The sequence below is a fragment of the Triturus cristatus genome, chromosome 11, assembly GCF_964204655.1.
Source record: "Triturus cristatus chromosome 11, aTriCri1.1, whole genome shotgun sequence".
Classification (NCBI taxonomy): domain Eukaryota; kingdom Metazoa; phylum Chordata; class Amphibia; order Caudata; family Salamandridae; genus Triturus; species Triturus cristatus.
Window position 1 is genome coordinate 100,351,240 of NC_140594.1, and position 17,137 is coordinate 100,368,376.

The 17,137-nt window shown below is 45.8% G+C and overlaps 1 protein-coding gene across 1 annotated transcript in view; it reads left to right on the top strand.

Annotated features, from left to right (window-relative positions):
* Positions 1-17,137, top strand: part of MMP11 (matrix metallopeptidase 11) — a 249,563-nt gene that overhangs the window by 175,315 nt on the left and 57,111 nt on the right. The window contains exon 2 of the mRNA XM_085633364.1: positions 630-883. Coding sequence (XP_085489490.1) covers positions 630-883 — 254 coding nt within the window. The remainder of the gene's footprint in view (positions 1-629; positions 884-17,137) is intronic.

The following is a 17,137-nucleotide window of genomic DNA, read 5'->3' on the forward strand; positions in this document are numbered from 1 at the left end:
CCCACCGTGCGTCATTCATGCCCAGTGCACCTCACACCCGGCACCTGACGCAATCTGACCGATGGGTCCTTAAAGACCGTTCGTTCATCAGAGCGTGCTTGAATGCAGGGCTGACTTTGACGCGCCCCCTTGTTGTATCTACCACATGTGCCCAGAGGGCCTACAGATGCTTTTCACATTCATTACATTTACGGCAAACTGTTTATGCCCACAAGTGATTGACATGTCATGGATAATGAAACCACTTAAAATTTTTTACATAGGCCGCAGAAGGGCCTGACGTGAGATTTGACTGTGGTTGCTCATGGTCACAGAACGCGTCTTCCACCCTAAGTGCTTAGGACATGAGCACGGACTGGTACACAGCAATAAGTGACATTGAATATGACTAACGCGAGCACATCTGCAGTGACACGGAGGCCACACCTTTCAAGGCCAGCTGTGCATTCTCCTCTTCTGAGGCCGCTAAACTTAGAGTCATTACATCGGGTAATTGTAGTACCTTGTATTCACAATGTCCATAAATGGCAAAACCTGTGCATGCAAATGATAGTATTAACTCTATATGTAGGGTAGTGACACACAGACGTGATTGGCCATCTAATTCGGGCTTCTTTCTGTGATCCTAGGGCTGGGTGCAGAAGTCCCAGAGCTGGAAGGAGCAGCCCCCCTGGATCTTCGCTTTTGACAGCAGCAAGGAGCATCTCTCGTCTGAGCAGGCCTTGTCTCCCGGCCCCGACAACCAGCAGTCGACGCACTGGAACCCGCCCCGCTGCGGCGTGCCGGACTTCCCGGTGCAGCCTGATGGCCAGATTGGCCGGAATCGCCAGAAACGCTTTGTGCTTTCGGGGGGGCGCTGGGAGAAGACGGACCTGACCTACAAGTAAGTCTGGCACCCTCGCTGCTCACCGCAGAGCTATCCGCGCCCTCGCCCTGCGTGGGTACCCGCTTCCTTCATCACACCTCTTTGCGCTCTGCATGCCTCGCTGAGGTCACTCCTGTCCAGACCGACACGGCAACCTTGCTGCTCCTGTCACGGCCACTAGCCAGCCTGGCTTTTCTCACCTTTCTACCTCTACATGTCAGCGTCTCTGCCTGCATGCTCTTCTCCATCCACATTGTCTCGTTTCCATTTCTGGTATGTTTTTCCTTCTCACAACAACAAAGACAGGTTTTGCTGTGGAGTATCCGCTCTTTGCCCAGGGCACACTTCAATAGAGGCTCCGCTGCTTCTGTCTGTCAGGAGTCTAGAGTGGATGTGAAGTTCATGTGTTTGGTACATGTGGGCAAACAAAAGAGGAGGAAGGAGCCATTATACTTACTGAAATGTTGGTAATTTGCCTTTCCATTATGTAATCAAGGATATTGCTCTAAAATAATGGAAGGACCTTTACCAAGCCTCTTTTTAAAGCTCTTGGCAAAAGGATAGCTTTTAGCAGGATCTATTTCCACACACCCCTAAGTGAATTCCATTTTGGTGAATATGGCGACCTCATCTGTGCTTCTAAAGAGGCAATTCGGAGGCGGTTCTTCTATTGGGACGTCAGGCGTTGCCCCCTTATTTATGTTGCCCCCCAACCCCAGAGTGCCCCCCTTAACCTCATAGAGTGCTCCCCATTAACCCCTTTATGATTTGTTGTTGTTGACATTTTTGTTTCAGGCCACAGCATTTTGTTTTCAAGCCACGGCGGGCCTGGTTGCAGCAGGAGGGTGCGGTTACGAGGTAGAGCATGTGGGGGTGGGGCTTATCATTGACAGCAGGCACTAGTAGTACTACTCGTAGCCATGAATGCTACGCAATGGGATTGTTGCACTGCACTCGCACTGCGCACGTCAGGTTGGCCGGTTGACTTTCGGTGGCCATTGTGACATGCACACTAAAGTCTAGATACCTCTCACCCTGCGCAGTTAGAGAGCGGGGGGTGGGTCACAGCAGTGTGATTAAGCATCTGCACAGACTTGGAATACCTTTACATCTGTTTTGACATTTTTTTGTTTGGGTTTTAGCCAGTAGGGTTGCCCATGATGTGAGAAGTTGGCCTGGTATATGCGGTCCACTAATTAAAGTGGGCACCTTGTAGCAATCCAAACAACCCTTATTGATGATTAGGTTAAAGACAACCTTTATCGAAACCTATCCTAGTGGTAGCGATGGAGAGCAGCCTTCAGGCTAAGTCTCGAAGGAATGTAAAGCAGCTAAGTTTACCAGATTATAACCTCCTGAATGGCCAAATGAAAGGAAAACCACACAGGGTATATATAAAATATATGTATTTATTTCTAAACACTCTCTACTAACCTCTTTATGAGATTAGAGAACAAGATACACAATATTAAAGCACTAGAACAACAGTAAATAGCACAATATACAATGGGCCCCAGGGGGAGACCAAACCATATATTAAGAAAGTGGTATAAGAACCTTGACTTGACTAGACACAGTGGCTAGAACACGTAGAATCGCTGGGACCCCAAGGAACCACCCAAGGTAGTGACACAAGGGACCCACGGGGGACGCGTGCAGTGTGAGAACACAGCCGCGAGCTCCGTACAATCCTATGGGAAAGTCGTGGTTGGAATTTTAAATATTAAGGACACTTAGGAGAGGACTTGGAACAAACCCTTGGAGACTTAGAAGGTTCTAAGGCCAGCACCCATGTGAGCACCGGAGTACTCGTGTTACCTACCCCAGGGAAGCCGGCTGCATAGCTGTCAAATGGTGTTGGAATCTTCGTTGTTTTCAATGGAGAGTTGCTGCCAAGTGCTGCTGCCGTGAAGAGGAAAAGTGTCCGGTGTGATCCAAGCCTGAATCGGAGATGTGAAGAACCTGAAAGCAGAGGGAAAAGAGTCTGGGTCACTTCAGGGTGACCAGGGGCATGGTAGACCAATGCCACCAATGTCGGGTGTTTCAGGTGTGAAGAGGTGAAGCTTGACTCCGGGACCAGGAGGCGTCGATGATGACCACAGTCCACAGGCGAGCTGTCCCACGAAGGATGTCGAGTGCTGGGGGGGTCGGTGCCTGGATTGGAGACCAACAAGCCTTGGCAACCGCAACCCACGCGGTGAGAGTAAAACGGCTTCGGTGTGGACCAGCAAGGTCCTGTGGACTCCCCAAGTGATGGAGAGTCAGGGCACGTCTGGAGCAACCAGGTAAGCCTGTTGAAAGTTAAAGTACCCTTCTTAGGGACCCACAAGTCGACGGTCAAGGGATCGCGAAGGGAACTCTAGAGAAATCACTAAATACCAGCCCACGGGACACTCGAGGAGTGTAGGCCAGTAATCTTTGGTGCAATCACTGCTCTGAATCTGGACTATAAGTAGGCCAAAACACAGCCTCAGGGATCACCAAAAAGCATATGCTGCTGCAAATGTGCACGGTGTCCAGGGATTCGGGTTGCCGGTCCCCACGAGGGCTTTGGATCTCAGGTTTGCTGAGAGCACGGATCGGCCTTGAGGGAGCTTGGAAACCCATCTCCTGTGTTGCAAAGTCTTCAGAGTCCTTCAGGAACTGCGTAGTTGCAAACCAGAGAGATGCATCTTTGGTGCCTGCCTTACAGGGGGGTAACTCCTTTACTCCAAGGGAGATTCTTCGGTCATAAAACGTTTGTAGATAGTTGAAGTTCTGGGATTTTGTAGCAGAATTTCGTCCAGGTAAATCTAAAGTCCTGTAGCCAGGGGTTCCTACTTTATACCCAAGGAAGGGGTAGGACAAACTCTGGGGACCCACCAATGGGAGTGTCAGGACAGAGGGGTGGCTACACCCATGTCCTTTGTCCAGTTTCGTGCCAAAGCAGGGGCTGGTAGGCCCTGCAACCGGTTTGAGCTGGACTATGCACAGGGACACCAAATGTGCCCCAAGTGCAGACATCAAAGCACTCTTGGAGTGCACCCACCCAGCCCCAATACACTAAAGCCTTTCTGGGGGGTGGTCACACCTTCCTGTGACAGAAAACCTATTGTTCAGCCTCCTCTGCCGGAGTTTCGTCCAGCAGCAGGAGGGTAGACTCGTGTCTGTGTCTGGCAGCATCCATTTTGTGATGCCAGGGTTCTGTGAAGCTGGTACCGGGTGTACCGGTGAAGTCATATTTCTCCCTGTAGTAGGATGGAATCATACCTCCCCCGCCAGTTACTGGCGGGGAGGTATGATTCCAAGGTGTTTGACACCAAACACGACATGTTTCCATGCAGCCAATCCAAAGTTAGCATTTACCGCAAGTTTATAATGCACGTAAGAGTATATGGTTTGGCTGCATCACAAACAACCCCAGAATAAAGGTTCCGAAGGCTGCAGAGGGGTTCTGCTCATCCATGGGCACCCTCTCACATAAAACCCAACACCCTGCATTCAGGATCGATAAGGCCTGCCATTGGGGTGACTGATAGGTTTATATGTGCAGTGATATGGGTAGATATAGTGAACCTATACCTAATTAAGGGGTGAATACACCACCTTACACAGGCTGCTGTAGCAGACCTGGGGTGTCATTTTGCATGGTCTCCCAGGGGTGGTATAATACATGCTGCAGCCCCTGAGAGGCCTCTGGGGTACCTATGCCCTGGGTATATAGGATACCATATACTAGGGACTTATAAGGGTACCCCAGAATCCAATCTGTGGTGTACCTAAAGTACATGCAATCAATTTTAGGGAGCAAGCAGATAGACTGGGATCCTTATTAACAGTCCCAGTCAAACTAAGTCGAAATCCAGCAAAACTCCAGGCAAAAAGTGGGGGTAACCATGCAGTCAGATTCTACCTTCCTACACATGACTCTTCAGGGAGTACATTTTTTGCAGAGGAGTTTGGTTTCCTTTAAGTTTCATTTTTTCCTTTGAAAGTATGTGTCTGCATATTTCTGAAAAATATGAATTTGTTTTCATCATTAGTGTCTTGTTGAAGGCACTTGGACTGCTTGGACTCCCACTCTGACTACGTTTGTGACCCTGAAACGTTCCCGAGTCCAACTCAGACAGCCATGTTTTAAATAAATGTTCTACATTACCCGCCAGGGCCTATTATTTGTTTGTGTGAGACTGGGAGTGTATAACGTGCTTAACTCCCTGAACTTGTGTTTGCGTGTGACATTGCCTGAAATCTTCCTGAGCCCAACGCCCAGGTTTAAAAATCACTTCACTTGACCTATTGCTTGGTGCGTTATACACATAGTACATCGGTTACAAAATGGCGGCAGTCGGGCCGGTAGTGGTGTAAACATTGAAATTCACGGACATTTAAGACTTTGTCTTTAAGTTAACATTTTATCTCAGACAGACTGAGATGAAATGTTAACTTAAAGACAAAGGGGCATATTTACAAGCCCCTATCACCACCAGAACGTCCTTTTTTGATGTTGTGATGGCGATATGGATTTTGCCCTATTTACAACGCAGCATTAAGCCAATGGGTATTGCAGTGGGCGTTCCGCCGCAACACCCATTGATTTTGACGTTGCCCCATATTTACAAAAGTGGCAAACCTGGTCTTAACAGGGCACAATGAGGAGAAATGCTTTATTTCTCCCCGTTTTTGCTGCTTTTATGTGTGCTGCATTGTGCATTGAAGATTGTTTATATGCAGGAAGGGACACCTTCCTGCACAAACACAATCATTCCCCACAACGCAGACACCCTTGCACTGTGGTGTGAGGTCACCTATGTTGGCGCTAGGCTGCTCAAATTAGCGCCAGTGGAGGGGGAAATGCAGGGCTGCACCATATTGTTGTAAATACGGTGCATCCCTGCGTTTCAGAAGTGGTGGAGCGTGGCATTAAGCCACGAAGGCTAACTCCGTGCTCCGTCGCTTTTTGGAAATATGTCCCAAAGTCTTAAATGTTCATGAAATCAGTGTTTGTGCCAGCCCGCCTGCTCTATGTTGTTTCTCGTCTGTGAGGTACTGCCATTGAAACTTCTCTCGACGGCGCTGTGTTCAGCTGGGCACCTCCTCCTGTTCAGCAGTAGCAGCAGTCGGTCACTCAGCCTTGGTGTTATTAAATCTGGCCTGGTGGAGTCTCCTTCACAAAAGCACTCAAGGGGCCCTTTCCCGTCATACAGCCCATTGCAGTTCGAAGTTTGCACGACAATGCTTTGTGCCCCCATTGGGTGCCCGTTTGCATGTCCTACCTCAATAGACTTTCACATGCAGATGCCTGGACTGGACATTGTTGATGGAAGCTTAATTAATTGAGTAGCTGGTCTAGTTTACTCTGAACGCCCCGATTGCTGTGCATGCGTAGTCAGTCGGGTCGTAGATGCCTGCCTCAAAGACTGCCTGTGTTGTGGCTCGTCTTACATATGTCAGGGTGCCTCACACAGCAAATTTCGACTCCCCAGCATATTTTCTCACTAGTGGAGAATGGTTGGTGCATTTGGTATAAAATTCACTGACACTTCAGCGCTTTCCACATTACTTCCAACCTTGAACCATGGCTGGGTTGAGACAGGGGGCAGAGACGGAGTTGGGTGGCCAGCGACTGAGGGCAAAGTGCACTTTAAACTGTGGTCTTTAGTTGTGCAGTTAGTACCCCACAGCACCTCACATACAGGTCCTTCTAACCATGAAAGTGACACGTGCTGTTTGGGATCGTGAACCTCGAGTTAAGACCGTCAATCCCACTATATTTCAGAAACTCAAAAATCCGAGACTGGCCTTTTTGCTTTTAAATGCCCCTCGTGCGTTGCCGGCCGAAGCCCACACACTTTCTACACAAAAATGCCTCTTCAAGAAGTCTGCCTCAGTTGTTCCTTCGCGAGACAAACAGCAGCCCGTTGAGACGTGTGGGTGCCTGCAGCGTGCTGTCTGTTGAACGCTCGCTTTCCAGGGCCAAGTTCACTTTAGCTGAGGGGCTCGCTCCGCCCCTAGAAAAAGAAAGTGCTTTGTGTGTGTGTTTGAATTAGGGGTGGGCGGAATTTGCGGAATTAACCTTCGCAAATTATCGCGAGAATGTTTAAAATTATCGCAAACAAGCAGAAATATCGCGAAGATGCGGAAGTTTTTTTCCGGCATGTTCGCGAGATTTTCTGCATGGTTGCGGGTCGCCAACTTACCCATGTGGTTGCTTGCGGGCGCGGCCATCTTGTTTTGAGTTGTTCTCGCGGTGCATGATCGCGAGAAGAAAGACGTGATCGCGCGACGCATGACGTCACTGCGGGCGCGAACTGTCGCGAGACAGCGCAAATGGCTAAAAACAATACAACATCTCATGGAGAACGCGACCGGATCAAGAAAACTTGTCGGCGAACGCAGGGATTCAGGTAAGGCGATCGCGCGCGCGCGAGAATGTATCATTTTACAGCGCGAGCAAGAAACAAATTATCGCCAAGCTGCGGAAACCGGAATTTTTGACATTTTCGCGCTCTCCGCGGAACGCAAAAATGTCAAATTATCGCAATTTCCGCGAACGGAACGAAATTTTTTCCCAGGCCTAGTTTGAATGCGTTTTTGCGCGAGTGTGTGCATACAGGAGCATTTTTGTGCATGTGTGTATGATTGTATGTATGCATATGTGCCAGTATGCGGTTGTGTGTGCACACCCATGTGTGTGTGTGTGCTTGTCAGAGCTTGTGGCTGTATGTTTTGTGTGTGCAGACCTCATTCTTCCTATTCTTTACATCGTCCTCCGTGCCATTGGTTTTATATTTGCTGTTCCTTTCTGTTCGGTGCATCACGTGTCTCAATGCTCTTGATTTTTGCTTTTCTTATTCATGTGACTCGGTACCCCTCTATTTTTATTTTCATTGCACTTTCTCAGTGTCTTTTCTTTATCTATTTTGCCCTGGCTCGCGGCTTAAACTGGCAGAGATAGAGCCGTCGAAGTTACATTTCCGGGTTTCCAGGCATATTAAAGAGAGGGGCTCACATAGCGAAGTGACAGTTGAGCCCTCTCTTTTCATTGAGGACAGGAATAAACACTGCTGCCTGGAACCTTGCATCTGCATCCCTCTAACGAACTCCTTTCCTCAACAGTTTTCATTCTCTCCTTTTTGTATATTCTTAGTTTCATCTCCTCCACTTCACTATCTCCCCTGTGAACCCAACATGCACACTCCACTCACCCGTGAGCACTACGTTTTCTTTTCCTTTCTTGCTGTACGAACTTTGACAGCTGAGTGACCTCTCGGATGTGCTTTCCAGCAAATGGCACTTTAGCACTTTAAGGTGTTCCATAGAGGCCAGGGAATGAGGGCGCCTCTAGTGTGAACACCTTTATGACCCACTGATAGGCTCGCAGGTCCAGAGTTCTCAATATTGCTCTGTTACAAACACCCCCAAAACCTGAACTCGCCCTAATAGACATGTTAATGTAGTAGAATATGGGGCAGTCCTTAATGTTTTTAAATGTTTCAAGACTACACGTTCAAAATTACTTTAGAAACCTTGCTTTCACACAAAATCATTTTTTAAAATTAGCTTTAAAATACATTTGCCCCTCTTTTTAAAAAAAATATATTCAGGGAAATCACTCCAACTCCCCTTAAATCTGTTCGGCTCACTCACTTTGCTTACTCGTTAGGTAAAACTCATCCCCAACATTTACGCATCACCACTTTGAAATGTCACCAGCCGCCACTGAGAGGCATCACGTCTGGATATTGTATACAATAAAGTGGAATCAATATTCAAGAGGGCATACATATCATAAAACTTCCTTAAGAAAAAAGACGCATGCATGCTTATGCCTCACAGCAATTGTTGAAAGATTTTCAATCAGTTTGATTGCCTGCGGGAAGAAGGATATCTATCTCCGATTTGAACAAATATGGAATATTGACACAATTTGTATCAGACACTATTGCTGATGCCTTGTGGTCTTCAACCAAAGCTGCAAGAGAAGCGGTAGCAAGAAGGAGATTATTATGGTTCAAACCAAGGAAACGTGATCAAAGCTAAAGATCTTTGGTTCGCCTACCATTCCTGGGTGCAAAAACATTTGGCCCGGAACTGAATCACTGTTAGACCTGTCAGCCTTAGGGTGGTCTTCCCCCAAACTATTTACCTTCCTCCTCTTAATTGTTTTTGCTGATCTTGTTTTTGCTGGCCTTAGGACTCTGCACGCTTTACTACTGCTAACCAGTGGTAAAGTGCTTGTGCTCGCTCCTTAAAGCATGGTAACAGTGGCTTATCCCCAATTGGCATATTTAATTTACTTGTACGTCCCTTGTAAAGTGGTACTACAGGTATCCAGGGCCTGTAAATTAATTGATACTTCTGGGCCTTCAGCACTGATTGTGGCCCACAATCAGCTTGCCCTTTAAACCCTTCTCAGGTCTGCCATGGCAGCCTGTGTGTGCAGTTTTAAACTGCCATTTTGAACTGGCGAAAATAAGCCTTTTGCCAAGCCCAAACCTTGCTTTTTGATACATATAAGACACCCCTATTGTAGGATAATAACAACAACAAATAGCTTGGCATTAAGAGGATTCAAAATAATAATTCAAAGGCCAACCACTGGTGGCAGGAGCAACTGTGTTCCAACCACTGGCAATATGTCAATACATTTTTTGACTGGCCCTACACCTCTTTAATTGTTAATTTAAGATCATCTGCAATGCAACCCTTCAAGAACTCACAGAAAGTGTATCACCCCAGCTCTCACAAGAAATGATGTGATTCGTGAAAAGAGTGTGAAAAATGAGAAGGCACCTCACGTACGCACCACCAGGTAGGCTGCCAACTGGTACTCGCTGGTATGCCCACGTTTTGTCATCATCGGTTGCCAACTCAAAAAGAAAGAAAATAATGTCCAGTAAAAAGAAAGAGAACAGAGATAGTTTTGACAGAAACACTTTGCTGTCCCCATAAACAAAGAGTGAAAATGAAGAAACCCAGTGATTTGCTGAGAACAGATTGTTCAGAGCAACAATAAAATTGAGATGCAAACTCACTCAAAAGGACAAACTCTTTATTCACAACCAGTGAGTTCACTCAAAGTAAAAGCACTAAATGTCGCTAACCTTTATAAGGAAGGCCAACATGTTTCATTGCCACTAGTTTTTTGGCAATTTCATCAGGGCGTAGGGTTTTTTTGCACCCGTTTAACTGGACATCCACTTTACTGTTTTATGGAAGGGCTGTGTAAAAAGCAGAAAGGAAGACAAATAGAATGACTGTTTTCTATTCATACTTCAATAAAAGTTGGACCAACCATTCATCCATGACACCAAACTGTTAGTTCCCATACATATATTTACCATGTAAAGGCCGAGGACGCTCATACCAGCCTTCACAATACCAATCGGAATTTCTTTTCCTTTTTCCGATTCCTTAAAAAGCGCTGTAACTAGCGCGTGTTCAACCTGTGGAAAAGGGTTTTTCTATATTCATCAACGGGTCAGAATACACAGCTTAAGAAAGCGAGACTGGTGGTTCTTTCCCCCTCGCAACACCCTTCGTCTTATTTTGTCTCAAAAGCCACCTGTACTATACTCTGGTCAGAGGTGAATACCACGAATTCATGCCGCCCCGTTCCACTATGAACAGAAAGGATTGCGAATCATCATGGCTAGTTAGTATCTGCCTCTTAAATCACCATAACTTTCATTTCAAATGTCTACGAAGCTGAATGATCACAATTCCAGCTCGGCATCCAATACCCAGTCTTTTCCTCTTCCGTGACTTAACGCTAGCCCGCTTTCGATTAACTGTAAATCAACCGAGGCCATAGGAGTCAGCGTAGGGCGAACCTTACCCTACCCACGGCATCCCACTACCTTTAGACCAGGAAGCCAAAGTCTCACCGTAACCACAAACGGAGCAATCCTTGTATCGTCACCGCCTCAACTCCAAGTCAGTGCCCAGCCTCAGATGTAGTGCTGTCTAGCCACACCCCCTCGTCCGCATCACATGTTGCGCGAACTGCAGTGCGGGCCACTAAGATCTTGTAACTAACGTGGCGGCCATCTTAGAACAGTGTACCTCACAAACATATATAACACAATCTTCACAGAGGCCATTATGTCGTTCACTCCCGATACTATGTGTGTGCATCTTAAAACATTTAGGCCACACTCCAAAGGGGCTCAAAGTAACAGACCTTTATATAATTTGCCGGGGCTGAATTCCATCGTTATTTTGATAGCGCCCAAAACATAACCTTTGTATTCCTCAGAGACACAAGCATATATAAAATCAGAGTTGAAGCGGCCCAGTGCGGGAAACTACGAAAGAAAAATGATCTTACTGCTCTCCGTGCACAGCTCGTGGAGCTCCTCAACCATAAAGCACGGGTATTCAGTTACTAGTTACTCACTCATTGGACATGTATTCTCAGATCCCCACTCCGTGGGTGGTTTATAGTTCGGAAAGTCTTGTATTTCCAAGACATCAGAGGTGATGTATGACTAGTCCTAGGTACATAGTGTGTTACTAGATACTCACTTTATTCCACTCAATGTGGTCATTCAAGCCTGTCACATCCACCTTCTCAGTATAAATCCAACGAGCCTCCCTGGTAGCCAGAATTTTATCTATGGTGTCATTGCTAGCTGTCACTCTTTCCAGGACAACCCATCTTAAAGCTTGCATGTCATGTTTGGATTCACCAAAATGCTGTACCAACCGAGTAGTGAGTGGCAATGAAACATGTTGGCCTTCCTTATAAAGGTTAGCGACATTTAGTGCTTTTACTTTGAGTGAACTCACTGGTTGTGAATAAAGAGTTTGTCCTTTTGAGTGAGTTTGCATCTCAATTTTATTGTTGCTCTGAACAATCTGTTCTCAGCAAATCACTGGGTTTCTTCATTTTCACTCTTTGTTTATGGGGACAGCAAAGTGTTTCTGTCAAAACTATCTCTGTTCTCTTTCTTTTTACTGGACATTATTTTCTTTCTTTTTGAGTTGGCAACCGATGATGACAAAACGTGGGCATACCAGCGAGTACCAGTTGGCAGCCTACCTGGTGGTGCGTACGTGAGGTGCCTTCTCATTTTTCACACTCTTTTCACGAATCACATCATTTCTTGTGAGAGCTGGGGTGATACACTTTCTGTGAGTTCTTGAAGGGTTGCATTGCAGATGATCTTAAATTAACAATTAAAGAGGTGTAGGGCCAGTCAAAAAATTTATTGACATATTGCCAGTGGTTGGAACACAGTTGCTCCTGCCACCAGTGGTTGGCCTTTGAATTATTATTTTGAATCCTCTTAATGCCAAGCTATGTGTTGTTGTTATTAGACTTTGAGTGGAGGGCAGCTTGGCATTTCTTCCCTCTAAAGCTCCAATTTGAAATGGGTTATTGAACGGCGGATCAGCCGTGAGAGCAATACAACTAATTTTAACTTTGAAGTTTCTTCCTGCTTTCAGGATAATAGTTGGACTGACCATTCGGGCGACATACCAAAGTTTTTGGTAATCTGAGTGTTCACCGGTGGAATCGTGTTAATTGATATTCACATTAAAAGTAATGGATAGAAATTGTTTGGCGTTTTCAGACGACCAGATAGCTGCGATTTTAGCAGGTCCCTCCCTCTTCCCAGATTCATCATTGACTAATGTGAACACAGCAAGGGAGGAGTGGGAAAAATTAAGTAACACGAAAAAACGTCAGGTGAGAGTAGCCCTCCATGGGGCGTTGATGACAGAGTACCTTCGAGCTGGAGCTGCCCCTGCAAGTTTACTAGTCAGAATAGAACCTCGGATTTTCCTAGAGGATAAGAAATTTAGGCTGGACTGGAGTTACATCGCCAACAAATGTACAAGAGACTGGTTGATTTTAATTATTAATACTGCAAAAAGACTTAGTGATGAGTTATTGGTTGAGATCCTAGAGTTAGAAGAAACCTTGAAGAAAGACACAACCATCACTGATACAAAAGAGCAACTACAGCAGATTCAGGAGGACCTAGCAGACTATAAGCATTATATGGTAAACCAGAAAATCAAGGGTTTAAAAAGAAATCTTGAGAGATTCACCCACGAATGGGCGTTCCCCTATGTGGATGACAAACACTACCAGCAGGCAAACGAAGTGGCACCACAGTCCAATTATCGAGGGAGGGGAGGAAAACAACAACAGCGTAGGACCCCCTTGAACTGGACTTTTGATAACACCTCCAGTGAGGAGGAAGAGAGTGCTCAAACATCCAATCAGGGTGGAGGTAGATCTGACGCTCAGTATAAATCCAACGAGGATTTGGGGGCTTTGTTCCGTTCTTTTTTAGGACACACCAACAGGGGCAACAGAGGGGGCGGTCAAAGAGGCAGAGGCAGGGCAAGACCCTTCCACAACCAGGGACAGCAATGGCCTATGTTCTCCCCACGGATAACACGCAGCAGGGGCAGGACGCCCACATGAATAACATTGTTATGAATTTATCCGATTACACACTGACTACGGATGAATTGAGTGTTCTGAATAAAGGGTTGGGATACGTCCCCACTCCCAGACATGATGCTTTCAAGTGCAGGACTGAATTTCACGCAACCATGAGAAAAATCAAACTTAAAAATTTTTTTGCTGGTAAAGATTTGGAACCCCAGTCACTTTTCTCCACCAATCTTCGACGTCCGTCACAATTTTGCCCTCCGGGTTCCACGGTAGGTCCAGAGGTGATTGTGTTCGAACAGAAGATGCTGGAGGAAATATCTAAACTTGAACAGTCTGATCACAAGGTCCGCACCTTCAATAACATGAGCCGGGGAGATTGGGAGGCGCTCAAGACTCTGCAGAATAATGCAGAAATTACGATCAAGAGTGCCGATAAAGGTGGGGCTATCGTGGTTTTGAACACCTCAGATTACAACCAGGAGGTGTTAAGATTACTTGGTGATCGGAAGAACTATCACCCTCTCCCTAGGGATCCGATCCTTGAATTGCAAGAGATGATCACAAAAATGGTGGCGGAAGCTAGAAGTAAGAACTGGATTACGAGCAAGGAGGCAGAGTTTTTAGTTAACACCAAGCCGAGAACCCCAGCCTTCTACATACTCCCAAAGGTACATAAGGCTACACGGCCTCCCCCCGGGCGACCGATAGTCTCGGGAATAGCTTCTATTCTTGAGCCATTATCGCAATTCGCGGACTTCTTTTTGCGGGAATCCGTATTGAGACAAAAATCATATGTCCAGGATACTACTGACATCTTGAATATCCTTGGTGATTTAGAATTTGATTCATCACAGCAGTTCTTGCTTACTATCGATATTGAATCGCTGTACACCAGTATCCCCCAGGAGGCCACGCTGGTGGCAGCAGCGAAGGCCCTGGGGGACTAAGATTGGTTTTATGACACGCCCCAATCTTTTGTGCTCCAATGTATCGAGCTTGCCCTGACACGGAACTACTTTTGTTTCAAGGATGACCTGTATTTACAGGTATCAGGTACATCGATGGGCGCGACCTTCGCGCCGAGTCTGGCCTGCATTTATGTAGGCCAGTTTGAAGAGAATTTCCTATATCACGCATCGAATCCCTTCCAGGGGCACATATGCCTCTGGAAGAGGTATATCGATGATGTGTTGTGTATTTGGAAAGGAAATCAGGATTCTCTTATGGAATTCTTGAACTGGCTTAATAGCCGTGATCCGTGTTTAAAGTTTACCTGGACGTTTAGCAAGGAATGTGCGATATATTTGGATCTCGACATCATGGTGCATGGGAATGCCCTCAACACTAAGGTACATCAAAAGGGGTCAGACAGGAACTCACTACTACATTACAACTCATACCATCCGAGAGCCTTACGTGATAACCTGCCAGTGGGCCAGTTCTTTAGGTATCGGCGTAATTGCTCTACTGTTGAAACCTTTGTCCAACAAGCTGATGAGCTCTCTAATAAATTGACTCAAAGAGCATATCCCAAAACTGTTATTAAGAGAGCGTGTAAAAGGGCCCGTAACACACCTCGGGAGGTGCTCTTAGAAAGAAACAGAAGGGAGACTGATGATTGCCTCACAGTGGTCATGACCTACGATCTTTTGGCCTCTAAAATTAGGCAACTAATGAGAAAGCATTGGTCATTGTTATCAACTGCAGACTTCAGAATGCCACAACCTAGATTTGCATTTAAGCGTGCCACAAATCTTAAGGACAAGCTGGTACACACACGACCACAAGTTAAACAAAAAAACACATCATTGCCGGCTGGACATTACCCATGTGGTGGTTGCTCAGTTTGCAAATTAACAGAAAAAACAAACTTTGTCAACCTTTCCAATGGTAGAAAATGGCATTTGAATTCGTTTTCAAATTGTAACACGACCAATGTAATCTATAGATTGACCTGTGAATGCGGGTTACAATATATAGGCCTCACCACTCGCAAAATTAAGATACGAATTCAGGAGCACTTAAGTACCATTAAAGCCGGAAAACTCACTACTCGGTTGGTACAGCATTTTGGTGAATCCAAACATGACATGCAAGCTTTAAGATGGGTTGTCCTGGAAAGAGTGACAGCTAGCAATGACACCATAGATAAAATTCTGGCTACCAGGGAGGCTCGTTGGATTTATACTGAGAAGGTGGATGTGACAGGCTTGAATGACCACATTGAGTGGAATAAAGTGAGTATCTAGTAACACACTATGTACTTAGGACTAGTCATACATCACCTCTGATGTCTTGGAAATACAAGACTTTCCGAACTATAAACCACCCACGGAGTGGGGATCTGAGAATACATGTCCAATGAGTGAGTAACTAGTAACTGAATACCCGTGCTTTATGGTTGAGGAGCTCCACGAGCTGTGCACGGAGAGCAGTAAGATCATTTTTCTTTCGTAGTTTCCCGCACTGGGCCGCTTCAACTCTGATTTTATATATGCTTGTGTCTCTGAGGAATACAAAGGTTATGTTTTGGGCGCTATCAAAATAACGATGGAATTCAGCCCCGGCAAATTATATAAAGGTCTGTTACTTTGAGCCCCTTTGGAGTGTGGCCTAAATGTTTTAAGATGCACACACATAGTATCGGGAGTGAACGACATAATGGCCTCTGTGAAGATTGTGTTATATATGTTTGTGAGGTACACTGTTCTAAGATGGCCGCCACGTTAGTTACAAGATCTTAGTGGCCCGCACTGCAGTTCGCGCAACATGTGATGCGGACGAGGGGGTGTGGCTAGACAGCACTACATATGAGGCTGGGCACTGACTTGGAGTTGAGGCGGTGACGATACAAGGATTGCTCCGTTTGTGGTTACGGTGAGACTTTGGCTTCCTGGTCTAAAGGTAGTGGGATGCCGTGGGTAGGGTAAGGTTCGCCCTACGCTGACTCCTATGGCCTCGGTTGATTTACAGTTAATCGAAAGCGGGCTAGCGTTAAGTCACGGAAGAGGAAAAGACTGGGTATTGGATGCCGAGCTGGAATTGTGATCATTCAGCTTCGTAGACATTTGAAATGAAAGTTATGGTGATTTAAGAGGCAGATACTAACTAGCCATGATGATTCGCAATCCTTTCTGTTCATAGTGGAACGGGGCGGCATGAATTCGTGGTATTCACCTCTGACCAGAGTATAGTACAGGTGGCTTTTGAGACAAAATAAGACGAAGGGTGTTGCGAGGGGGAAAGAACCACCAGTCTCGCTTTCTTAAGCTGTGTATTCTGACCCGTTGATGAATATAGAAAAACCCTTTTCCACAGGTTGAACACGCGCTAGTTACAGCGCTTTTTAAGGAATCGGAAAAAGGAAAAGAAATTCCGATTGGTATTGTGAAGGCTGGTATGAGCGTCCTCGGCCTTTACATGGTAAATATATGTATGGGAACTAACAGTTTGGTGTCATGGATGAATGGTTGGTCCAACTTTTATTGAAGTATGAATAGAAAACAGTCATTCTATTTGTCTTCCTTTCTGCTTTTTACACAGCCCTTCCATAAAACAGTAAAGTGGATGTCCAGTTAAACGGGTGCAAAAAAACCCTACGCCCTGATGAAATTGCCAAAAAACTAGTGGCAATGAAACATGTTGGCCTTCCTTATAAAGGTTAGCGACATTTAGTGCTTTTACTTTGAGTGAACTCACTGGTTGTGAATAAAGAGTTTGTCCTTTTGAGTGAGTTTGCATCTCAATTTTATTGTTGCTCTGAACAATCTGTTCTCAGCAAATCACTGGGTTTCTTCATTTTCACTCTTTGTTTATGGGGACAGCAAAGTGTTTCTGTCAAAACTATCTCTGTTCTCTTTCTTTTTACTGGACAT